This window comes from Myotis nattereri (assembly GCF_964212035.1).
Source record: "Myotis nattereri genome assembly, chromosome: 9".
NCBI lineage: Eukaryota > Metazoa > Chordata > Mammalia > Chiroptera > Vespertilionidae > Myotis > Myotis nattereri.
In genome coordinates, this window is record NC_138084.1 from 77,127,627 (window position 1) to 77,153,627 (window position 26,001).

At 53.6% G+C, this 26,001-nt stretch overlaps 1 protein-coding gene across 2 annotated transcripts in view; it reads left to right on the forward strand.

The window, feature by feature from the left end:
* Positions 1-8,818: 8,818 nt before the first annotated feature.
* Positions 8,819-26,001, forward strand: part of ZBTB16 (zinc finger and BTB domain containing 16) — a 185,339-nt gene continuing 168,156 nt past the window's right edge. The window contains exons 1-2 of one of the 2 annotated variants that reach the window (XM_081099172.1): positions 8,819-9,149; positions 11,863-13,226. In XM_081099172.1, the coding sequence (XP_080955298.1) occupies positions 11,953-13,226 (1,274 nt within the window). In that variant the 5' untranslated portion in view covers positions 8,819-9,149; positions 11,863-11,952. The remainder of the gene's footprint in view (positions 9,150-11,862; positions 13,227-26,001) is intronic. The other variant, XM_081099173.1, reaches the window with a different exon arrangement.

A 26,001-nucleotide genomic window follows, 5' to 3' on the forward strand; every position in this document is an offset into this window, starting at 1 on the left:
AAGGAGGGAGTGGAGGATGAGAAGATCACTGACGTGACAGTGTTCTCAACAGTTGTAACTTTATTCCCTGAGGTCTTGGAGAGATCCTCATTAAGATGCCTTCCTAGCTGCTTTCCCATCACCAACGAAACTCGACTTTCACCGTGTGCCAAGCACAGAGACACAGAGGTAAAACCCTAGTCCTCCTGTCCCCACAGAGCTCATAGCCTAGGGCAGTGGTCGGCAAACTGCAGCCCCTTGAGTGTGGCTCTTCCACAAAATACCACGTGCGGGCGCACAGGTACAGTGCGATTGAAACTTCGTGGCCACACTCAAGGGGCCAAAGAGCCGCATGTGGCTTACGAGCCGCAGTTTGCCTACCGCTGGTCTAGGGCAGTGGTTCTCAGCCTTGGCTGCACATTAGAATCACCTGGGAATCTTTTTAAAATCCTGATTTCTGGGCCTCATCCTCTGGAAATTCTGTTTCTTTGTGACTAATGTTGTGGCCTCACCCCATCACAAAGATACACAATTTCCGGAGGATGAAGCCCAGACATCAGGATTTAAAAAGATTCCCTGGTGATTCTAATGTGCAGCCAAGGTTGAGAACCACTGGTCTAGGGGAAGAGGCCAGTGGAGACAAACAGGTTCATAGAAGCGGTGAGGGAATTTCCCAGTTTCCGCCTCGGCCCTGTCCACACAGGATGCTCCTGTCTCTGGAGGGACCTGCCGTATGTGTAACCAAATTCCAGCTCAGACCCGGTTGCCATGCTGCTTCTGTCAAATGAAACAAAGTGATCATTAAGGTAATGCTAGCTCCTACAAGAAACAAACCCCAATATATAACAGCTAAAAAGCTAGGGTAGCTAGATGTTTTAAAAAGACCGATTTAAATTTTTATTTCAGAGACCATTTTTGGTTTTCTTCCTGTTTTTTTGTTTTTGTTTTTGTTTGTTTGTTTTTTAGTGTAACTGCTCTGTGTAGTATTTGGGACATACTTATATAAAAAAATATTTATCATTTGTCTAAAATTAAACTTAAACTGGGTGTCCTGAGTTTTATTTGGCAAACCCTACTCCACACACCGAAGGTTTGTTTCTTGTTTATATAAAGTCCACAATGGGTGTTCTTCGTAGGCAAGCAGCTGTCATCCAAATCGCAATTCAGGGATCCGGGTTTTTTCCATCGTGGCTCTGCCATCTTCATCACTGAACTTCCAAGGTAACTACCTATATGGTCATGGGGTCAAGTCACAGAAGGAAAAGGGCATGGAGGGTTCCACGGGGGAGCTTTTGTGGGCCAGTCCTGGAAGTGGCACACTGGACATCTGCTCACAATTCGTACGTTGGCCAGAACTCAGTCACATGGCTTGTCCCTAACAGCAAGGTCAGCTGGAAAGTGTAACCCACTGTGCGCTGGGGAAGGCACGTGCAGACCGCTGGCCAGGCTCTGCCACACCTGGTAACAGCAGAGCTAATCGCTCGCACTGGTGCACATGCATGTCTCATAGGCTGGTGCTGGGTCCGGTCAGCAGTCCTACACCCATGGTGTCCTTCTCAGGCCTGGCTGGGTAACGAATAGCTACATGAGGCTGGAGGACAAGGCCCCTGTGGGAGTAATGAGTGGTGCAATTCAAATCACTTCATTTTACTCAATGCGATTTAATAAGTATTTATTAATGTCCCTAGAATACTGAGAAAAGCTTGGTCCTAGGCCCCTGAAAGAGACCTAAGTTGAAATAGGACACTGTTACAACCTCAAGGAGCTGTATACAATTCAATTCAACAGCCTCCCCCAACCCTTACTTATATCCCACTGATTTTTCAAGGGTGAGTAAAAAACACATAGCTATAAAAAATTCTGCCTTAAATATTGGGATACAGAATAGTACCTCCTCTTCTGAATTTCTGAAACACTTGGTGTATATGTTCACTCATTCATTCATTCATTCAATTAGTTCATTCAGAGCAGATACATGCTCTACTCTGAGGGCAGGGGATGGGAATACTAAATTGAAGAAGATGGAGACATTGTCCTCCAGAAACCCACAGTGCAGGGGGTGGTCAGGAGGCACATACGGCGGTCAGATCCGTCACGGGAGAAATATATGGAATAGTGCAACTGAGACACACGTCTTTATGGACCGTGGTGCTTCCGGTGGCACCTCCAATGAGTGTGACACTCCCCTGCACGTCCCTCCAGGCTTTGCACATAACTGTGGCACTCCTGCTTTAACACAGCTGCCATGATTGAAATCTATAGGGACTGGACTCTGTACCTTTAAACACCTCACCCGTTAAACAGTTAGCTATGTAAAGTTAACCAGCCTAAGAAAACGTTACATACTTTCCTCTTCCTGGACTCTCCACAGTGACCCGCCAAAGTGTCAGAAAAGCCTCCCATTTCTGCTGAGGCCTTGGGGGTTAATTTTCGGCGCGGTGCCTGGGGGCTCCAATTCGCACACACTGTATGGAACCGCGCCCCTCGACAGCTGCAAAATTTTAGTTTTGAAAGTGAAGCTGACTTTCTCAGAACAAAGCAGATTTCCAGGATCACCAAAAACGACTAAATGTTGGCCCAGATCTGTGTGTCGGCGCTTATGTGTATGCAAAGGGAGAAAATGCCTTTCTCTTCCGTGCAGATGACCTTTCAAAGACAACACGAAGACATGACGCCCAACCGCGGGCAGCAATGGTTGCTCCGTCTCACCCCGAAGCTTTGTGGGGAGCCCTGGCCCAAGGTTTGTGACACCCAGTGAAACTCTGTGCTTCTTCCATAACAACCTGAGCGCCGCTGCCTGCCATTAAGGGACCTCTCTTATCACGCATCTCTTTTTTAAATGGCTGCTATCATCTGGTCCCCTTGTACATTAACTTCCATGATAATTATAAACACACTTCCCCATAACATCCGCTGCAGATTTCATCCACACTGCCTACCCCTTCAGGGCATCTTTGCACTAATAACAGCTCAGATTTGCTACTTGAGTTGACAACATGAGGCCCCAACTCCATTTGCAATATGCCAGGGAGAGAGGGTAGAAAACGCTTTCTCTTCCTCAAGCACAAGATCTGGGGTCGCAGTAACCCAAGGCCTCGGGGGGCTAAGAGCAATAACTCCTCTTGTTCTCCCTTTGAAAAGTCACTCTCTGCCCTGAAGGTGAGAGGAAGGGTTTACTTAGAACCCGGAGAAGAAGCCCACGTTTGTAACATCGCTAACCAGGACTCCACGAGGGAAAAAGATGGCTATTATCAGTCAAAGAAATCACCTTCTTATTTGGTCTTCTGGGCTTCCACTAACCAGAATCCACAAGTCATTTGATTATTTCCTCCTCTGTTTTTTGGAGAGGGGATCTAAGGAAGTGACTTAAGAGAATTAACATTTAGCCCTGGCTGGTTTGGCTCAGTGGATAGAGCATCGGACTGCAGACTGAAGGGTCCTGGGTTCGATTCCAGTCAAGGGCACCTGCCTCAGTTCCAGGCTCCACCCCTTGGGCCTAGTCGGGGTACATGCAGAAGGCAACCAATTAATGTGTCTCTCATCATTGATGTTTTTTCTTCCTCTTTCTCCCTCTCCTTTCCTCTCTGAATTCAATAAAAATATATTGAAAAAAAAAAAAGAATTAACATTTTAAAAAAGGCAAACACCAAAGAAACCTATCAACATGCCGGGTGGGCCAAAGGTAGGTTCACAGTTATGAGTACACGAAACAGTTTATTCTTGTATTATTTTCCGTATGAGCAACTGTAGGCCTACTTTTGCCCCACCCGATATGCACTGAGGGCAAATTCGACTCTGCCTAATTTTTTTAAAATAATCCTTACCTGAGGATATCTTTCCCATTGATTTCTAGACAGAGTGAAAGGGGGGTACGAGGGGGAGAGAGAAACATTCATGTGAGAGAGACACATCGTTTGGTTACCTCCACATGTGCCCCTACCCGGGGCTAGGGAACCTGCAACTGAAGTATGTGCCCTTGACCGGAATAGAACCTTGCCACCTTTTGGTCCACGGGCCGATGCTCTAACCACTGAGCGAGCAGCCAGTACTCTGCCTAATTTATTTCTTTTTTAAAAAAAATATATTTTATTGATTTTTTACAGAGAGGAAGGGAGAGGGATAGAGAGTTAGAAACATCGATGAGAGAGAAACATCGATCAGCTGCCTCCTGCACACTCCCCACTGGGGATGTGCCCGCAACCAAGGTACATGCCCTTGACCGGAATCGAACCTGGGACCCTTGAGTCCGCAGGCCGATGCTCTATACACTGAGCCAAACCGGTCAGGGCACTCTGCCTAATTTAAAAAAAAAATGTTTCTTATTGATTTCACAGAGAAGGGAGGAGAGATAGAAACATGGGCTGCCTCCTGCATGCCCTCTACTGGGGATCAAGCCCGAAACCCAGGCATGTGCCCTGATCTGGAATCGAACCGGAGGTGCTCAACCCAATTGCCACACTGGGCAGACTGCCTAATTTTTCACCTCCTCTGCACCTAGCTAGGAGATATCAGTAGTGATGACCTTGAAGTATTGTAAGGTCCTTTGCCGTCAGAAGAGGACACGCAGGTCTGCTGTGTCTTCCCGCAGGGTCCCCGGTGAGGTGACCTGAGAGCACTGAGAACGCCAGGTCACCCCCAGTGGTCACCTCTCCGTTGTAGTGGGGACTGCCTTCACTCGGGCTCCACCGCCTGCATCTTTTTCTGAAAATGCTCACCCCCCACTCACTCATGCCGAGGTTTGGGGGAAATGCAAAGTAGCTTTTTCTCCTCAAAGGGAGGAGTCCTTGATTTATTTATCATGGTAAGAAAGCTTGCCTCTTGCAAAACTGTTTTCCAAATGAGCTGGAATAAAATGAGTTGCTGCATTCCATTAATACTCAATCAGAATACTCAAAACACCCCTATAGCCTTCTTCCTGGGTCTCTGTTTAGGGCAAGTTTTATTGTAATTCAAAACTTCCTCCTCGACTTCCGCCTGAGATTTTGAGGAAGGAGGGAAAGAGCAGAGATCCTGGCGGATGCAAGTCTACTTACCTGGGGGCCTGGTTCCACGGAGGACTGTTTGGGCCTCTGCCGCACAGCCCTAGGCCTCGGTGGAGAAGAGAAGGACATTAAAAGCCCTGGCTCCCCCTTTCTAGCCACCGGAGGCTGTACAATCTAAGGTTAAGAACTTCACAGTCAGAATGGCCGGATTTTAAGCCTCAGCTCTGATGTTTCATGAATTCGATAGTCTTGGATAACACACTCCATCTCTTTGAGTCTCTTTTCTTATCTGCAGAAACTGGGAAAATAACAGTGCCTGCTTGAATAGGGCTGTTATATGCATGAAATAGAACAGCATAGGTAATGTGTTAAGATTCCTAGTCAGCCCTGACCAGTCTGCCTCAGTGGCTAGCAGGGGTGGGCAAACTTTTTGACTCAAGGGCCACAATGGGTTCTTAAACTGGACCGGAGGGCCGGAACAAAAGCATGGATGGAGTGTTTGTGTGAACTAATATAAATTCAAAGTAAACATCATTACATAAAAGGGTACGGTCTTTTTTTTTTTTTTTTTTTTTTTTTTTAGTTTTATTCATTTCAAACGGGCTGGATCCGGCCTGCGGGCCGTAGTTTGCCCACGGCTTGGCTAGAGCATCGGCCTGTGGACTGAAGAGTCCCAGGTTCGATTCTGGTCAAGGGCATGTACCTGGGTTGCGGGCACATCCCCAGTAGGAGGTGTGCAGGAGGCAGCTGATCGATGTTTCTCTCTCAGGGATGTTTCTAACTCTCTATCCCTTTCCCTTCCTCTCTGTAAAAAATCAATAAAATATATATATATTTTTTAAAAAAAGATTCCTAGTCAGTGCTCAGAATGAGTTGTTCGAACTGTCTCCTCCCTGTAAGATCCCTTAGACCAGCGGTTCTCCACCTGTGGGTCGCGGCCCCTTTGGCGGTTGAACGACCCTTCCACAGGGGTCGCCTAAGACCATCCTGCATATCAGATATTCACATTACGATTCATAACAGTAGCAACATTACAGTGATGAAGTAGCAACGAAAATAATTTTATGGTTGGGTCACAACATGAGGAGCTGTATTTAAAGGGCCAGAAGTTTGAGAACCACTGCCTTAGACCTACACACCCTCCTTTTCCACAATCCCAGCTCTGGCCGGTTGCTACCAGTGGGAGGTGTATGAATTAAAGAGGAAGATTTAGCAATGGAATTCCATCCAAAGGTGAACTCATCTGTTCCCTTGTCTCCAGCATGACCTCCCTCCAGACTGAGGGCGCTTCTATTTTTAGGACGGATGTCCCAGCTTCCCTTCCCTTACCCTTCAAGGAAGAAAGGAAAGCCCTGACTGGTGTGGCTCAGTTGGTCTGGGGGTGGTCCCCACCACCAAGAGGTAGGGGGTTTAATTCCTGGCCAGGGCACAAAGTCAGGTTTCGGGTTCCATCTTGGTTGGGCGTGTATGGTGTCAGCCAATCCATGTTTCTCTCTCTCCCCCTTCCTCTCTCTCTCTCTCTCTCTCAAGTAAATAAAAAAGGAAAAAGAAATCAGTACAAATATATATTAGAGAGAGGAGAGAGAGAGAGCGCGCGAGCGCACTTGTAATTTTCCACCCTGCTTGTTTAGGTGCTGCCATATGAAATCCCTGAAGTGGGGATTCTCATCAGCCTTCCTGGGCCCCAAGGACGCAAACGGTGCTGGTGTAGGTGGTAGAGCTGCCGCCGCGTTATCTGGGCCCAATAAACCTTATCAAACTGCTGTGCAGCCGGTCTCCAGTGCTAAGCGGAAATGCTCAGAGCCCAGCGCTGGCACGCAGCCTGCCTTCCTCCTTTTTGTTACCTTCTCCACCTCTTAAACTCAGACATTAATCTCTCTTTAACACGTTCTAACAAGGGTTGGGCTTTTTAATGGCAGAATTTATGAAGCAAGGGAGATTTTCACATAGAGTGAGTATGGTATGGCGGTGGGGGGAGTCCGAGCCATGGAGGAATTGTTCTTTCTCTCCCATTGTTCACAGGGATTCTCTTTCTCTGATTTGAGAATTATTAATAGGCCCAGGACCAAGGGCTAAGCCTGTGCTTCTCCTGCCACTGCATTTGGGAGCGGCTGGCAGTGGTGCGGACAGCCAGGCCGCCACCTTCAGTAGACACCAGGAACACAAGTGTAAGGATTCCCTACTTCCCTGGTGAGGAGGTAGGAGGGCCTTTTCTCCTCTTCCGACATCTCTCCCCACTTGCTCTCCTTGCAGACCAGTTTTCTTAACTTTCTTGACATCCCTTTCCTCTTACCAGACTGCATAGTCTTTGGCTAGGAAAGTTGTCAATGCCAGGATTGCTCTTTATTGTTAATGAAAAGGAACACCCAGGGCCTGGGCTTTCCCGGGCACCAGGTGGGCATTGCGGTTGGTTCCAAGCGGCCTCTCTGCCCCCGGCTACCCTCCCCCCTTCCCGGACCCTGCAGGTCCCAGCACTGCCCTGGAGAGAGAGAGGCAGGAGCGGTGCTGGCTGGGCTGGAGCCGGCTGTCCGGGGGACACCCCGTTAGTAACTCTTGGGAACCCAGATCAGTTGATTTGTAAACTCTGTCTTTTGGCCTTTCACACCCGGAAGCGGATTCTTGTCTCTAGTTGGCTTCTGCCACCTTCCTTGACCCTACAGCTCCTGGGCCGGACGCTCGGCCTGGCGCGGTGCCAGAGGCACACATCGGGAGGCGATTATCCGTGAGTATTGCGGAAGGCCTTTGACCCGCCCGCGTGCCAGGGGCAGAATGTGGAGGCTCAGGACTCCCAGATTGAGATCTGGCTTTGCTAAGACTTGCATGACCTCGGGGTCTGACTGTCCACAGACCCAGAGATAGCCCTCCTCCTCCCCAACCCACCCCCACCCCCACCCCCACCCCAGCCTCTGCTCCTGATCGTAGTGGCTCACCCCTGCCTTCACGCAGCTGCGCGCTTCCCACTCTTTGGCCCCCTACCTTCGCAGGGGAAGGGGCAGAAGGGGACTCCGCGCCGCCGAGGCGGACAGATTCCTTCTGGTTGCTCTGACCCCAGGTTAGTGATCTCCACGCTGAAGTGGAGCGGCCCGCCGGGAGGGGGCGCTTTGCCGGCCCGGACTTGGACAAGCTTCCACCGCCCCCTGAAGACTGCGCGGAGCGGGGCGCAGCGCTCGGGAACTGTTTCCAGCCAGGGCACCTGGGGGGCACAGCCGAGGGCACGCGTAAGACCGAGAAGGCTGAAAGTTTCTCCCAGGCTTCGACCTCAGTCCCCAGGGATCGCGACAGCCCCAATGGGACGTCTGCCTCCAGGGACGGGTCCCGCGGGCCCTTTGGCACTTGGCTCGCCAATTCGGTTGCTCCTCGCCCAGAGGCACACGGCGGCCAGTAGGCACGCAGGGCCTGAGCTTGGGCTGGGAAGGCGACCTTCCCAAACCGACCTCGGGTTACAGGGGACGCAGTCCTGAGCCTGGAGCAAAAGTGAAAGGCGAGATGACACGCACGGAACTGGGGCGAACATTGGAGCCCGGGACGAAACTCCCCTCCTGGAGCAGCAGGGGGGAAACCGTGTCCGGGGGAAAGGAAAATCTCGGGGGTTGAAGGCGGGGCTGGCCCCCGCACCTCATCTCTACCGCCCCGCTAAGGGCTCCGAGCCCCTGGCGCTGTCCTCCGTGAGGTCCTTTCCTCCCCGCTTGGCCGGTGACGGCGGCCGCCGGCGCCCCAGCAGCAGCTAGATGTCAGGCGAAGCCCGGAGCGCGGCGCGCGGAAGGGAGGGGATGGGAGGGGAGGGAAGGGGTGGGGCGGGAGCGTGCGCCCAGTGCGGGGGAGGTGTGTGTGGGGGGTGGGGACGGGCTGAGCCGGGGGACAGCGGGAGGGGGGAGGGAGGGGGGAGCTGTGGGCAGGGAGCCCGGCTCCGCCGCCAGCACTAAAGATGGAGAGGCGCCGGGGCCTCGCAGGGGAGGGGGCTCGGCGTTGACGTGGGACGCGGCGGAGGCGCCGAAGCCGGTGGTGATTTGCTAACCTCACAGCAGAGAGGAGTTGAGGGCGATGAGAGCGGGTACTGCGAACTGCCGGGCGACGCCGCCGCTGCCGCCGTGAGACGGAGAGCAACAGTTCTCCCGCAGCCCCGCTCCCCGACACTGGCACACCCCCGGAGGCACGCACGCCCACCCCACAGCGCCCGGCGCGGCCGCGGTGAGCTGGGGGGCCGGGGAGGGGCGCGCTGCCCAGGGGAAGCCTCTGCCGAGGCGCCCGGGGTTGCAGAGGTCTGGGGGGCGCGTTCGCTTCGGCCACTCGGCCGCTGGGCTTGCGCCTGATTTTATTCGGCTGGTTCCCTTCCTGCTGCTGCCGCCGCCGCCGCCGCCGCCGCCGCCGCCGCCAGTCGGGGTCGGGTAGAAGGGGGAGCCCCGGCTGTCAGCTTGGGCACAGCTGCCACCCCAACCTTTCCACTCCAGGGCACGGTCGGGGTGAGAGGTGGCGTGCGAGCGGTCTTCGGGGACTGAGGGCGCGAGCGGAGGGTTGGGGTTCACGAGGCTTGGGGGTGCCGGGAGCGGTGGGCGCTCATATGCATGCGGACCGGTGCGCGGGCGCGAGAGAGGGTTGTGGCTTATTTGTGTTTATTCGCCGGCCGGCTGGGAAGCTATCACCGGAGGATCCGAGGAGTGGACCTGGGGGCGGAGGGGAGCAGGACTGGGACTCGCTTGGGTTTTGTTTCTCTTTGGAGAACGTGGTGGGCCCTTCTTTCTTGGTTAGACTCGGTCCCCTCTTTTTAGGAGGGTGGGCGGCCGTGGCGGAGCTCCGCAGCGCCCAGGGCTCCGGGCCCTCGGCGCCCAGCGGGACTGGCCGTGACGCCGGAACTGGCTGTGCGCTCCCGGCCGCACTTGGTGGGTGCCAGGCTCTGCACCTGATGCGTTCGGGCGCCTTTCCCACCCGGCGCGCCCGCAGCTCGCCCTCTCGGCCCCGGGACGCCCCCGCGGGCGGTGGAAACGCGCACGGTCTCCCCGGCCTGCGGACCCGCGGGAGCGCTCAGACGTCCTCGGCGCGGACTCGCTGGCCCGCTCCCCGGGACGCGCGCACGGTGCCGGGGCCGGGCACACCGCTGCTGGCGGCGCCGGCTCGCGGCCGGGGATCCTGCCCTTCGCTCCCGGGGGTCACGGCCCTGGGTCGGAGAGGGAGGGCCGGCCGATCCTTCCTTGCCTTCCCTCCCGCAACTCTCGGTGGGGCTTTTGTGCTTCCCCTTAGCGGCGAGGCGGTCCACCTCCCGGCTCTTGCTCCGGCGCCCGGCCCGCCCGGACTCTAGCTTTTCGTCCGGGTCCCTTTTTGCTTTTCCTCGTCCCTAGACCGGCTCCCTTCCTTTCTGCCGCCTGGATCCCCGGGAAAAGTTGCTTCTGCAAGTTTGCCGAAGTCGTCTCCAAGTCTCCGTGGGGGTGGCTGGGAACGGGGTGTGTGAGAGCGCGGTCGATCCCTAGAGCTCGGGCGGGTGAGCGCCGGCTTTCCACCGCTGCGCCGGGGTGGGCGCTGCAGCCGGCGCCGCCAGGATCGCCGCGCTCAGCCGCGGGCCGCAGGCACGGCTGACTGAGGGCACCCAGATTCCCCTTAGGACCCAAGGAGCTTGTTTTTGGGAAGGAATTCAGTAGCCCAGCTTGCATTCGTTGCATTGCTCTCGGAAACCCCTAAGCAGTCTGTGGAAAAGCCATAGGGGAGGATGAATGGCCTCAGCCCCCACCCCAGGCTGGGCAGCCAGCGGGCTTGATGAGAAGTACTGCTACCCTACCTGCGGGCGCTTTTGGCTCTGGAACCCGTAGGGCTCCTTCTGGGGACAGAAGCAAGTAGTGTTGGGAGATTTAGGGAGAGCCCTTGCTCTGCTTTGCTCCCAGTTCATTTCTTGACCACAGCAAGGCAGAGGCTGGAGGGTACTGGGCCTGCGAGGTCTTTCCAAGTCTTTAAACAGTTGGGGGGGGGGGGTGGCTGTTATTGATCCTGAACAGCTTGCTGTGGGGGAGACCTTTGTCTCCCAGCCCTGTCTTCTCTTCATACTGGTTGTAACTCGCACCATAGATGCTGGTGCCAGCGTCACTTCTAGCACCGGGAGCCATGCCCAGCAGCAGTTGCTGCTCCTGGTCACAGGACTTGCCCACTCCAGAGAGCCCGCGGGACACACTGGGAGTTCATATGTCTAGATTGCACTCCTGGCTGTGAGGGTCCATATTTCCTATGACCTCTCTTCTGAGGTCCTCCACGACCTGTCCTACATTTTATAGGTCCTCTTGTCCACTGGGCCCCGTGGGCAGGGGTGAGTGAGGCATCTTACATAAGTGTGCACCCATGTGTTAGGATGGGCCTGAAGAAGAGCCCTTGCCCTTGGATGTCTGTGGGCCAGACTGCAGGCTGCTAGCCCCAGCGAGGCTTGGCTTTGCTCCTGGGGCCACCACACTGAAGCAGGGTTCAGAAAAACGTTACTTTGAAGATGAAGTTTGCTGCACAGGGGGCTGAGAGTGAAACTGAGGGCTTAATTTGACCCAAGGAAGTGGCTCAATTGTTACTGATTTTCAGCAAGTGCTGGGCACCTCCTCATAACATGTTGGCCTTGCACAGGCCCCCCCCCCCCCCAAACTCTTAGATTTAAGACCAGGGCTCTGAAGACTCCATTGTAATTTTCATTTTACTTCATCAGTGAATTAGGCATATGTTATGGCAGAAATTTATCTTTGCTCTCATTGGTGGGTTTGTAAAGGCAGACAGACTCCTAGATTTCTAGGAAGCCCCTTGCCCTCTGTTAAAATCTCCAGGATGCTCTTGCTGGTTGAATGAGGGTGGGGTTGTATTGTTTGAGTTATTTCAGGGACACTGACTAATCTAGCTTTTATTCTGTCATCTCTTTTGCGTCTTCCCCCTTTCTCCCTCCTAGCCCTCTCCGACGGCCCACGAAACCCAGCCCGCCCCACCACGCAGAGCCCGGAAGGAAAGAGAGCCTCATGCCTAAGCCGCGGGGAGCACCATGGATCTGACAAAGATGGGCATGATCCAGCTGCAGAACCCCAGCCACCCTTCGGGGCTCCTGTGCAAGGCCAACCAGATGCGGCTGGCCGGGACGCTGTGCGACGTGGTCATCATGGTGGACAGCCAGGAGTTCCATGCCCACCGGACCGTGCTGGCCTGCACCAGCAAGATGTTTGAGATCCTCTTCCACCGCAACAGCCAGCACTACACTCTGGACTTCCTCTCGCCAAAGACTTTCCAGCAGATCCTGGAGTATGCCTACACGGCCACGCTGCAGGCCAAGGCGGAGGACCTGGATGACCTGCTGTACGCCGCCGAGATCTTGGAGATCGAGTACCTGGAGGAGCAGTGCCTGAAGATCCTGGAGACCATCCAGGCCACAGACGACAATGACACGGAGGCCACCATGGCAGACGGCGGGGCGGAGGAAGAAGAGGACCGCAAGCCTCGGTACCTCAAGAACATCTTCATCTCGAAGCATTCCAGCGAGGAGAGTGGGTATGCCGGTGTGGCTGCGCAGAGCCTCCCTGGGCCCATGGCGGACCAGAGCCCGTCCATGTCCACCTCATTTGGTCTTTCAGCCATGAGTCCCACCAAGGCCGCAGTGGACAGTTTGATGACCATAGGACAGTCTCTCCTGCAGGGAACTCTTCAGCCCCCTGCAGGGCCTGACGAACCTACTCTGGCTGGGGCTGGGCGGCTCCCTGGGGTAGCTGAGGTGAAGACAGAGATGATGCAGGTGGACGAGGTGCCCAGCCAGGACAGCCCTGGGGCAGCCGAGTCCAGCATTTCAGGCGGATTGGGGGACAAGGTTGAGGAAAGGGGTAAAGAGGGGCCCGGGACCCCAACTCGGAGCAGCGTCATTACCAGTGCGAGGGAGCTGCACTATGGGCGCGAGGAGAGTGCCGAGCAGCTGCCAACCCCCGCGGAGGCCGGCCTGGGTCCCCCAGGCCGACAGGAGCACCTGGCGCCCACCGCAGAGAAACATCTGGGCGTCTACTCCGTGTTGCCCAACCACAAGGCTGACTCTGTGCTGAACATGCCGTCGTCCGTGTCCTCCGGGCTCCACGTGCAGGTGCAGCCCGCTCTGGCTGTGTCCATGGACTTCAGCACCTACGGGAGCCTGCTGCCGCAGGGCTTCATCCAGAGGGAGCTGTTCAGCAAGCTGGGTGAGCTGGCTGTGGGCATGAAGTCGGAGAGCCGGACCCTCGGGGAGCCGTGCAGCGTGTGTGGGGTGGATCTTCCTGACAACGAGGCTGTGGAGCAGCACAGGTAGGTCCCTCGCCAGCCCCAGTGTCACCCGGCCCCAACCTCTGGCCCTGGCAGCCTGCCCTCATCCCTGGCTGCTCCCGCGTCCTGGGGCCCGACTCCCCTGTCCTCCCTGCTATTTGTAAAAAGCCCATGTCTTTCTAAGTCTTGGGACTGGGGTATGCCTTCCAAGTGTGGTGAGGGGCCTAGGGTGTTGCCTACGTGTTGGGGAACGCACGGACCCAGATCTTACTAGGCTCTTGACGATTTCTGCTTTCGGGCTCCCATCTGCTTGTTCTGCTGTTGGACCTGTTCTCTTTTGCCTGGAGTGGCTGATAACGTGGAGGGAGGGAGAAGAAAAGGTGGGGTTGAGGATGAAGGTGTCCCACGGCCTGGATCTGGCCATGCCGCCAGGTTTCAGGTACTCGGTTCCCATCAGTGGTCTCTGCCGAGGCAGGCCGTCTGCGGCTCAGGAGGACGGGAGGGGCCGGATGCTGCTTCGCTGCTTAGTGCTTGAGAGCAGCTGCCGGTCCGAACGTCATTCCTGGTGAACGTTCATCACCAGGAACGTGGCTTCCTCTCTCCCTTCCCATTCTCTGTTTCCAGAAACACATTTAGAAGGAGTCGATTTACATATGAAGGGGGAAGGATGGGTATGAGAGACTTGGGGCCAGCGTTGGCTTCGTCTGGCTTCTGTCCCTGCTCTGTGAAATAACCATTGCGCGCTTAGGACGTGTCCGCCCCAATACTAAGTGCTTGCCGTGGAGTCACGTCTTTGTTACGACCCTCTGAGACAGGCCATGTGCTCCCTTCACGTGGGAAGACACGGAGACCTTTGGCCAGGATCGCAGAGAAAGTAGGAGGCAGAGCTGGATTCAAATTCAGCTCCAAAGCCCTTTGCTGCCTTTTGGAGTCATTCAGTCCTGAAGAGGATTGTGCCCATAGCACAGAGGGTTCTGAAGATTCCTCATCAGTAGGGTCTGGTGTTTGCCTGCATCTGTCATAAGGACATGCCCATCATTTTACCCTCCAACCCCGGGTTCTGATGAGTGGTATGGAGAAGTCCAGTTTCTGTCGTCATTGTGATAACATTTGCCTGTGTGCCCTTTCGCCTGCTCTTTGTCTGTTCTTGGGGGATCCCCACTTTTGCACCCCTCTCTGTCTACCCCTTTCCTCCGTTTCTCATGAGTGTAGGAGGGGATGTGACTGAGGGGGTGTGGGCCAGAGGGGGGCGTCTGGAGGTTTGTCTGATGACCCCAAGCTGAGGCGGACTCCGACAGTGACGGTACCTAATCGTGGCTCTGAGGGTTACTGACCTCGTGGAAAGTGTTGCTGAGCTAAACGTTAGCCGAGTTTTCCGGCGGGTGCGGAAAAATAACCACCGCTAAGGTGTGTCTTGATGCTTGTGCCGCTCAGAAGTAGACCGAGTTCGTGTTTGTTTTTGCTCAAACTTTCCTCAAGAGGAAACCCCCTCCTCAAACTTGACCAGGTACGTTTCTCGTCTTCTCCGGATGTGAATGATTTCAGTGTCGTGCTGTGAGAAGTGGGCTCTGGTGGGAAGGAAACGCTTCGCTGGCGCTCCTCAGGCCCGGCTGCCTCTGTGACTGAGGGGGCTACGAAGCTGCCACCCGCCCAGGACTTCCAAGTTCCCGTCCTGCGGGACCCTCGGTCCCCCTGGGAGGGGCTGGGGCCTGGCAGTGCGATACTTTCCGGAGTGAGCGAGGTGGTGAAACTGGAGTTTAGGAAACCTTTCTGAGCCCTGTGTTACTTTTTATTTATTTATTAACAAAATATTTTTCTTGGGTTACTTTTAAAAATGGAGGTGGTTAGCAGGGTGTGGTGCTGAATTAATGAAGTAGTAGCTAGAAGTCCCTAGAGCTGGGACAGTACCCAATAACTGTGAAGGTGAAGAACTGACCCTCTGCCCCCCGTCTTGTTTGGTCTCACGTCTGCCTAACCCCGTTGGATCCGAGCTCCAGTGCGAGCGTCCACCGCGCGGCCGTCCCGGGGCTGTGCTGGCTGCGGGCGTTGTGGGGAGTGGCCCTGTCCCGTGGACTTGGGGTGCTGAGGCGCTGGTCCTGGGCCCTTGGTGTCACGCTGTGGGCTGCTGGCATGGAGAATGTGCTTTGACTGAGGGTGGAGAGTAAGTTGCTGCAACCCAGGAAACCAGGGCCTGGGGCAGTGCCAGGGTGGAAAGCCACGAGGGTCTAGAGAAATCAAGGAGGAGACACAGTGCTCCTGCGCAGCCCGGCCCTCCTAAGACTGGCAGCCCCGCAGCTCCTGGTCGGACGGCCTTACCCCCCCCCCCCCCCAGAGCACCTGGATTAAAGTGCTACTTCCCTACTTCCTACTGTTCCCTGTTCCTCCCCCACATCCCAGCTACCAGCAAAAACAGAGAAGCAACACAAAACAGTCAGTGGGAGACTCTGACATCAGGAGACGGAATTGGCTATAATATAACAGTGATGAACATAGTGAAATAACAGGCGACAGATTTACTTTATTTTTAAATATATTTTTATTAATTTCAGAGAGGAAGGGAGAGGGAGAGAGAGATAGAAACATCCATGTTGAGAGAGAATCACTGAATTGGCTGGGGATGGAGCCCATAACCCGTGCGTGTGCCCTGGCCGGAAATCGAACTGTGACCTCCTGGTTCACAGGTTGAGGCTCAACCACGGAGCCATGCCAATTGGGCAGGTTTTATTTTATTTATTTATTTAGTCTTTTTAAACATTTTAATTTAAATTCTTTATTGTTTAAAGTATTATATAAGTCTCCCCCCCCCATTGACCTCTCCCCAGCCGCTCCCACCCCCCAGCACATGCCCTCACCCCCCTACTGTTTGTGTCCATTGGCTATGCTCATGTGCATGCATACAAGTCCTTTGGTTGATCTCTTACCACCACCACCCCCCATTTTGTTTTTAAGCCCATAGGCTAGAGTGTTGGTCAAGGTGAAGTCCCTTGCAGTTGTTGGGGAGCAGAAGGGCATGGAGAGGAAGGAAGGGGAGCTTGCTGGGAAGTGGTGCAGGAAGGAGAGCTTGTTATGGAATGCCATCAGTAGGATTCCTCGTGACTGGGCCCCAAGCTGGTGAGAGAGGAGCCTGTTAGCATGACAGAAAGTTGGAATGAAACCTAGTGAAGCTGTGGTTCCTACAGGGCACAGGGAGGTGTAAAAACAATGTTAAATGTAGTCCTGGATGGAAGGAAAGGCCAGACAAAGACACTACCTGAGTAAATCAAATGGGGCTGACTTTCCTAAGGGTCCAGAGGAAGTCGGAACAGTTAGAAGACCTGATCGGCAGCATTCTCAGGCAGACGGAGGAGCAAGCTCTGGGCCCCCACACCTTCCCCACGAGGCCCACATTATAGAAGATACGACTGAGGGAGGGAGGGTGATGTTGGGGGGGCCACAGTAAGCTTCTGGAAGACTGGAATCTCTCTCTAGGCCAGTGATGGCGAACCTGTGACACGCGTGTCAGAGGTGACACGCGAACTCATTTTTTTGGTTGATTCTTCTTTGTTAAATGGCATTTAAATATATAAAATAAATATCAAAAATGTAAGTCTTTGTTTTACTATGCTGGCAAATATCAAAAAATTTCTGTATGTGACACGGCACCAGAGTTAAGTTAGGGTTTTTCAAAATGCTGACACGCTGAGCTCAAAAGGTTCGCCATCACTGCTCTAGGCTCAGTCTGTCTTCCTTCTCTTTCTCCTCTGAAAGGCTGGAGCAGTGCTGCACGTAGGCTTGTCTGGATCTGCTCTGGGGACCGGCTCCCGTGGGCAGACGCACCTTCTCATTCTCAGAGTGCATACGGATGTGATGTGTGTGTTCACCTAAGTGGGAACACAGTCATCAGTGATAGCCCTCAGCCTCCCCAGGCTCATGCCGCCTGGTCGTAAGATGTTTCTGAACTCAGTGCTGCAGGATCAGCGTGGGATCTGGCTTCCTAGGATGCTGGGTCTTCTACAGACAAACCCTCAGGCCAGCGACTGTGCGTGTCCTGCACACACAGAGCAGGGTCTCTTGCCTGGCTCCTGCAGAGACGCTCAGGAACCAGAAGGAGCGGTCTCAGCCAGCTCCCTAGACCCAGCTCTGGGGTGCCTGAGCCGTATAGTTGAGATGTCAGAGCTCTGCCTGGCCCTTTGCCTCGGTCTCTCTCAGGTGGCCAGTTGCTCTGTTTCCAGTGACTGACCATGGAGAGGGCCAGTAGCCATTGACCTTGGTTTTGGCCAGTTTGGGGAGGTTAGCAGTTGCCCTGAACTCTTGGCCCCTTTGCATCATTCTACCAGCTTTAGGCACCCGTGAGGTCAAACCAGGTTCTGTTTGGAAAAGAGTATGCTGTGGGGCAATGGTAGCAACAGCGATAATGTTATGAATGCCTTTTATCAGTTGTAGCACTTTCTCCTTTGCAAAGCGTCTTCACTGACCTCAGTCCTCCCCAAAGGGGAGGCAGGCCCATCATCATTCTGTATCTGTGATGATGAAGTCTGAAGAACTCTGCAAGCCGCGGATAGGTTCTTTGTAAGTTTGCAGCAAACTCATTTAGTGGCAAAGCCTCATCTGAACGGATGTGAGGCTATGTTTTTCCTGTCTATTTTGAATATTCATTTGTTTTGCTGCAAAAATATTGATGTGTTTGATTACGGAGCGCTTCCTTAGACTCCTCTGCGACTGGGCAGACACGATCAGCCCCATAGTGCCTTTGTAGAATCTGAACCATTTGGGTTTCTGAAGCACCTCAGGGTTTTGGATAAGGGATTGAGGGCCATTAGCAGCTCCAGTTCACAGATGAGGAGAACGAGCCAGCGTGGAGCCAGTAAGTGACTTGCCCACCGTTGCATAGCTATAAATGGATAGGACCAGCCCCACCTAAGGCACAGCCCCGGGTGCTCCACGCCAGGCCATATAAGAACATGTGCATGCCGTTTGGGTCAGTTCCATCTGACCTAGTCTTCGGTTGCCAACCCTGTCCCTGAGATGCCACCATAGGAGGCTACAGCTATCTTCCTTGACGTCAATCCTAAAGGTCAGGTGGTGCCCAGCTTCTCTTAGTATCTATTTATGGCTATTCTGTCATTCACAGATTTGCCCAAATCCTTTCTGAATCCATTTCTATTTCCAGGAAGTATCCTTTTGGGGGTGATGAATGGCTCAAGTTTATAACCTCCTGAGCTCCTGGAAACCCAGTCTTTGGGAGAGGACGTTGGGTGTACAGATAGGAGAGTGTGTGGGGTCTGCAGCTGCCGAGAGGCAGGCCTTGGGGCCCAGCCCTTTAGTTTATATTTTATTTATTTATTTATTTATTTATTTATTTATTTATTTATTTTATTTTATTTTTTTAACTCTCGTCACCATTGTCAGTCTTTTTTTCATCCCCGAGCTTTAATTTCTTCATTTGTAAACGTAGGCACTTGGACAAACTGTTTCTGGATTGCTGAGCGCTTTAAAACGTCGTTCTTTTACCACCTGTATTCCCACTTTCGTCTTCATGAAGCCCTCTTGGTTCATTGACTTCTGCTCTGGTTTGGATCTGGATTCCAGCGAACGTAGGGGGCCACTGAGAGCCGAGTCTGTCTGCTCCGACGTCGTTTCTACACCCTGAAGCCTGCTTAGGGTTACTGAGTCACCGGGATCGAGGCTGACCGCCGGGAAATTTTGAAGATGATGTGCTTTATTTCCAGTGGAGGAAGCTTGTATGCTCTTTCATCTCAGTGAGAAGTTCCAGTTTGATTTGCTGTCACCACTGGCTGGTGCCGCGAGCTGCGGGGAGTGGGAGACAGCTTTAGCTCAGCAACACTTTCCCTGCCGCTTGCTCTAAGGACACTATTTATGAATCTAAGATAGTGATTATCCTAAACTGTTAAAATTAAACCCCATTCACAACTCGTTGATTTGTTGCTAATTCCGGAGAAAAACATTTCCAATCACTTCAGTTTTGTAAATTAATGACTTTAAAACGCGTCCAAGGGAAAGCCCAAGGGTGAGACTTCAGAGTCCCGCTAAATAAATACAGGTGTGTCTCCGTTTGCCCCGTGGAGGGTTTCTGAGTTTTCCACGGTAACGGAGGTTTTCTTAGCCAGGTTCTGTGCTGGCCAGGTTCGGTGAGAGCCTGACGCGATGGCGGTTATTCTGATAGAAAGAAAAATGTACTGCGGCATCCCCACTGCCCCACCTCCCACCCCACGTTTTATTTATTTATTTAAAAAATATCTTTATTGATTTTTAGAGAGGAAGAGAGAGGGAGAAAGAGATAGAAACATCAATAATAAGTGAGAATCATTGATTGGCTGCCTCCTGCATGACTGGGGATCAAGCCCGCAACCGGGCCTGTGCCCTAACCGGGAATCGAACCGTGACCTCTTGGTTCATAGGTCGACGCTCAACCGCTGAGCCACCGCAGCCAGGCCAACCCACATTTTATACAGAGTAAATGCATATTTTGAGCAAATGAGACTATTTTTGGCTCAGGACCCCGATTTTACTATTTGCCAGCTGTGTGACTCTGGTTACCTTACCTAACCTCTCTGTGCCTGCTTGATTGTTTGTCAAATGGGAATAATGACAAACACTTGGTTAGTTATAAGGACTAATTACTAAATATTTGTAAGGTGCAAGGAATGTGGCACAGGGTAAGTGCTCCATATGTGTTTGCTATTATTTTGTGTGTTTTTTAAATCCTCACCTGAGGATATTTTTTCCATTGATTTTTTTTTAGAAAGAGTGGAAGGGAGGGAGGGAGAGAAGGAGAGAGAGAAACATCAGTGTGAGAGAGACGCATCAATTGGTTGCCTCCTGCATGCACCGTGACTGGGGCCGGTGATTGAACCCGCAAACCCAGGTACATGCCCATGACGGGGCATTCAAACCCATGACCCTTCAGTGTGCAGGCCGATGCTCTAACCACTTAGCACACCCACCAGGGCTGCTGCTGTGTTTTTATTGCCATTGTTGTTGTGACGAGGGGGACACTGGTGGTGCGAGGTGGAAGACATGTTTGTGCTGGTCCAGGTCCTACTTTCCCCAGAGGCGTTGGTTCCTTCAGCACCAAAAAAGCTGCTGCCTCGGGCCTGGTGTGGGGGTGGTACACAGTGAGACCAACGTTTTCCCAGAAGTTGATCTCTTGTTCCTTGGTGGCCGGGGTACTCTTTGTCCCATTGACCCGAGGCCTGATGAGTCATTGCGGTTCTCATTTAAATTTAGCTGGGCCACGCTCCAGCATCCCCAGCTCCCCGCGCCCAGGCGGCTCACGGTGCCGTGTCCCGTTGCCTGCCCGCGTGGCCAGGCGTGCAGAGACGAGGGGCACAGCACCGCCCACTGAGGCAGTCCGGGCTGCGGGTGCTGTGCGGGTGCTGTGCGTTCCAGAGCGCCCTTCCTTTCCCCTCCCCCGTGCAGCAGGGTTCTAAGGGTGAATTCAGCAAGTGCTGTTTTGAGTGCTTGATACAGATCAGGTTCGGTGCTAAGCCGATCCGTCCTCAGAATCTTCCCAAACCCTAGAGGCACCCTCTAAGGTGGATATTAGTTTTGCATCCCAGATGGGCAGAGGGAAGCACAGTGGTTAGTGGACTTGTCCATGGTAAGACAGGCAAGGGTGGCACCAGGGCTTTGTGCCCAGGCCTCTGGCTCCACTCGCACCCTTCTCTCCATCGCACGCTGCTTGGCCCTTCGGCCCCTGGTGTGATCAGAAGGGGAGGGGAATGCAGGACGGCCGGCTCTCGCTCCCTGCAGCCAGTGACCGGGCGGCTCGCTGCTCAGCCTGCTCTGGCCTGGCTGCCTCTTGCGGCTGCCGCGGAGCGGAGCTGTGAATGTGCTGCTTCTGCCTGGGGTCCAGGTGTGTGGTGGTCGGGGCCAGCGAGGCCCAAGGACCTGCATCTACTACACTGTCTCTTACTGACACCGAGACCGGCTTCTCCAGATAGAGGCCTTTTGTGCTGCCTGAAAAAACCCCCAAAAAACAAAAAAGGGAGAGAAAAAGAAACCCACTCACAAAAATGAAAATTCCATGCTGTTACTCCATGCCAGCTTAACCAGAAATCCCCCTTGCTACCATTTCCCCGTAAAAGCCCTGGTGTGCTGCTTCTGCCGGCTCATTCTGGCAAAACTATGGTTGGGTTTTGCCTACGTGAGGTTTATCTCTGCAGCTGCAAGGAGGGAACCTGCGGTACTTCGTTGTCAGCACGGAAACTTTGGCTGAAAACATGCAAAAACCTGCTTAATTCTAAATTCCTAGCTCACTTTGGACTCTTGTCCTCAAGGCGTGATTTTTCTTTACCAGGAAGAGACTGTGTTCAGCTTTGCAGCAGGAAGAACCCAAGTTAGATGAGAGAACTTCCCGAAACAGTGGAAGACTCGTGGTGACGTTATTAGATTTGGTCACGGAAATGTTTAGGAAGAGAATTGTGGGCCAGTCGGAAATGGTTGTTAGAGTTTTCCCCGCTTTAGGGTCTTTTAGATCCTCCCGATATAATAAGACTCTTAGACACACAAACAAACCAGCACCAGCAGGCCCGCCAAGAACAAGCCATGTGTGCCCCCAGACCCGAGGGAAGTGGGGCCAGGCATGAAGACTGGCCGTGGGTCTACGTGGCATGGGAGAGCTGCACTCTGAACTTGGGAACTCTTCCACCTGTGTGTCAGGCTCCTCTCCTGGGAAGCGAGGGCAGCCTCTTCCCTCTCAGCGTGGTTTTAAACATGTGGGTGCCGGTGCCATGTGGCAGAAAGCACACAGCAGGGACTCCGCGTGAGGCCGCCTCCCGCCTCTCCGGTGACTCCTGCCCAGGGAGTCGCTCTCCGAGCCGTCACACCCTCGCCCAGCGCCGGCCTCTAAGCGGATTAGCCAGCGTTGTGATCTTAATGTCATTAGGCCTGTTGGCACAGCTCTCCTTGCCGTAGTGAGAAGCAGATGTGGCCGGCCGTCATGGCCCTGGGTGATCCATCAGCCTGGCGTGCCGGGGGAAACATTACGAGTGTTAATTTGGGGGAGTCTCTTATGGTAGCTGGGGGAAACGTGGAGGGAGTGTTGGAAACGTATTGATTTAAGCCCTTCAGCAGGTTAGATGCTGCCCGGGGTCTACTGTGGCCGAACTGCCCAGCCCCCCACACCCCTCTCTTCCAGTCAGGCCCCTCCTGATGGCTTCCAGAGTTGGAGAGACAACTTAGCAGGCCCTTGTTTCTTGCCGATGTACCTTATTAGTAGCACCTGGCATCATAACCCACTAATGGGAACCAGCGCTCTCCCCCTGCGTGGCCAGTGACAAGTAGCCCTGTCAGCCGGGGCTCGCCGTGCGAGGAAGTTCCTATTAGCTTTATGGTCAGGAGAACTTGTCCTGTTCAGGAAATGAATGTTGCTGCTAAAGGTCCGCGGCCCTGACCCTGGCGGTGTAACCTGTGCTGGCCGGGGAGCCCCGCGCAGGATGCTTGGGATTTCAGCCCCTCTCTGGTTCTTGTCATACGTAAAGAGGGAATCACTGTGGTATGTTGCAGCCTTGAACTTTTGATTTATTAGCCGAGGGCCCCTTAACTGTTGCCGTGCCGGACGGCTGTGCGGTGACAGAGCCAAGTGTCTGTGCCTAGATGTGTGCGAGGAGTCATGCTGGGAGGGCTCATCTCTGCGAGGAGGGTCCTGGGGGGTGGCGGGGGGGGCGGGCGGTCATGATCTACTTGCTTTTGCATTCCTGCAGCTTCAAAATTTTCTGGGGGTGTCGGTCACAGTGATGGGAAACTAGGAAGCACTGCGTTGGACCTGGGTTTGAATTCTTCCTCTGTGTCTTGCAAGCTGTGTCTTGCGGCAAGATTCCCAAGCGCCCCCGTCCTCGTCTGGGAGGGGCAGTGACAGCCTCCACGTTGTAGTGTTGCCGTGACGTTGTCCATAGGGTGATGCATACGGAATAGGCAGCCCAGCTCGGAACGCTGTGTGGTGTCAGGTTATAGTGTTTGAGAGGATGTGCCTGTTGCTTTTATGTTTCTCAACATAAACTTGTTTTAAACATTGGAAAGTATGGCACAGCACTTTTTCCTGTTTAATTTACCGAGACCGTTTTTTTTCCCTCTCATCGTAGCCTTAGAGTCATTAAAGAAAGGCTACTTAAGTTGTTCCTTTTTTTTTTCTTTTCTTTTTCGGCCTGTGAGTACCGTTTCTAAATGTGAATTTTGCAGGGAACAGCAGTGTTTGACCTTCTTCTTGAGGGAAGCTTTTTGCCTCCCTCTTTTTAAGGAGAGGTGTTTGTGAGTTGTCTGGCGAACGGATGCGTTACTTTTGCTGCTATTGCTGCTGCTGCTGCTGCCGTTTTAAAGGCCCCCGGTGACAAAGGAGTGAACCAGACTCCCAGGGAAGCATGCAGAGGGTGGCCCAGAGAGATGGGCCTGTGGGGGACCGGCTCAGAGATGACACCTCCTTTAGGACCTTGAAAACAGATCTGGCCATCTGTCTCCCGTGTTTATAATCGCCAGCAGTAGTTCAAGGCGGGGGGAGGGGGTTATCATCTGATTGCAGGGTTGGGTGCAAGGGAAAGGACAGCCTGTCGAGGCAGCTGGACCCCGAGTTTTGGAGAATGGGTTACTGGCCCATTTCAGGGTACACACACCGGAGGGGAGCACGTTCTCACCTCCTCTCAGCCATTTCTTTATCCTCCACGTGAAGAACGGTGCACGTCTTGATTAAACAGCAGGTGAAAGTTGCTCCGAAGCATTGGTGGAGTAGGGAGTGGAAATGTTCACTGCAAAGCTCAGCCATGACAGTTGTCCCCTAAATGCTCTGCTAAATTAAGGACCTGCTAACATGTGTGAGTCTACCTCCCCACCTCCTCCTTCCCCTTCCCCTCGGCAGAAGGGATAAAGATGGTACCTAGAAACAACGTGAAGCCGCTGCTAAATCGAGCGACTCTAAAAAACAAGTTTCTTTCCTTGACGTTCGTGTGGAAGCCAGGGCTGGCCGTGTGAGCGCTGCAGACCCCTTGGGGCCCGTGTGCCTGCCCCTCCCCAGTTTTTAACGCAGTGGTTTTCATTGCCATGTCTCCCCTCTTTCCCCCTTCGCGATCATCCGCTATTTTACTTTTTGTGTTCTGACAGCCGCAAGAGTGATTTTTGTTGTTTGAGCCGAGGAGCTGCTAAATCTTCCCTAGCGGTTGATTCAATGAGGCAGGGAGGGTGGCTGGAGGGGAGAGGCCAGACCTTGGCATCCCCTGTTGCAAAAGTGAAAAATATTTCTGTTTGCAGTTAATTTTAGTGGCGAGCAGATCATGTTAACTGGATGTAATTGCTTCCAGATATGGCCGAGGGTTTTGTGTGTTGAGATGAAGGGTCTGGTAAGTGCTTGCTTCCTGTGTAAATTAGCCTATTCCATTCAGTCTTTCATTCTCATCAGCCCTGGGTTCTGTCATTCTCCCATTTCCCCTCCCAGCCCGCAGCCTGGTGTGAGAAGCAGCTTGTCTGTCCCTCTGGGTGCAATTCTTTTGTCACTTGGAGCCATTCACCTCTTGCTTCTTGATGTGACTTTGCCCTGAAGATGACGAGAAGAGTTTGAAAAGATGCCACCGGGCCTGCCTCTTCCTGGGCAGGGGCAGGGGCAGGGGCAGGGGCAGGGGCAGGGGCAGGGGCAGGAGCAGGGGCAGGGGCAGGGGCAGGGCAGCCCTGCAGGGCCCCGGAGCAGGCGCGCGTCCTGGCCACGCGGATTGTGTTTCGGAACCCAGGGCTCCAGGTTTTCCATGGCTTTTCTCGCCCCTGCCCTCTGACCTCTACTCCCAGTTTGGAGAATACCCCTTTCTCCCTCCCTGAACAAAGCACATTCCAGTGGGCCTGAAAGCCCAGGCAAATGAAACGGCTGTTGCGCGGAGGAGAAGCTCGTAGTCACAGAAAAGGGTCCCCTTAGACGTGAAGCCACCCCTCTTCTTTGCAAAACAGGTGGGGCCTACACACGCACCTGCCTCTCTCGGTCAGAGAGGAAGAGGACCCCCCCCCCCCCCCCAGAGAATCTTCTCCAGGTTCCTGCGGGTTTCCGGGGTTGAAACCGAGGAAAACTGTTACGATTCCTGCTCTCCCGAATTCCGATTCTGTCCTGTGGCCAGCCCCACATTCTTAGTGCTATTTGCATAAGGGGGTTGCTGTTTATCTTTCTGTATCAGCTCCACTGATAACCCCTGTGGTCTGTTTAACAATCTACGAGGAGTAGATGACTCGATAAATGCCGGTTTTCCAATATGCAAAGATAAACGGTTGGGGTCAGGGTGAGGGGTGGTGAGTGGGGAAGGAGGGGCCAGGTGGGCAGACAGGACCAGACCCTCCTGCAGATCGGGGCGGAGATGTGTGAAAGCACCTGATGGAAGGAAACAGGTACCTTGTACAGCACAGCAGCTGCATTTATCGCGCAGTTGATCAGTTTCCTGCCCTCACCTACTTTTCTCCCCCTTTATGTGGACATGCACAGTCTGAGAACGTTTCGCCGAGCGGGTTGCGGATGCCTGTGCTAATACCAGAGGGGAGAGGATGTCGGTAATCTTGGCTCCTTTAGTTCCGATCTTTTTCTCCCTTAACCCTCTCCCACTCCCCCAAGTTGTTGGCTGGTAAGTAATGGGTGCTCACCCAAAAAAATCTGTAAATCTGAAATCTTAAATGGGTGGACGCTTCCCATCTGCCCTGAATTTGCTTCTTCAAGCAGGGTGCCTGGCTCTGGAAGAGGCTAGGTGCAGGGAAAACTTCTGACCCCATCACCTAGTCAATAGGCTTTCTGAGAATCAAACAAAAGAGTTTGGACTGGAGGCTCAAGCTGGGAACACAGCTGATAGCTTTGTTTTGATGT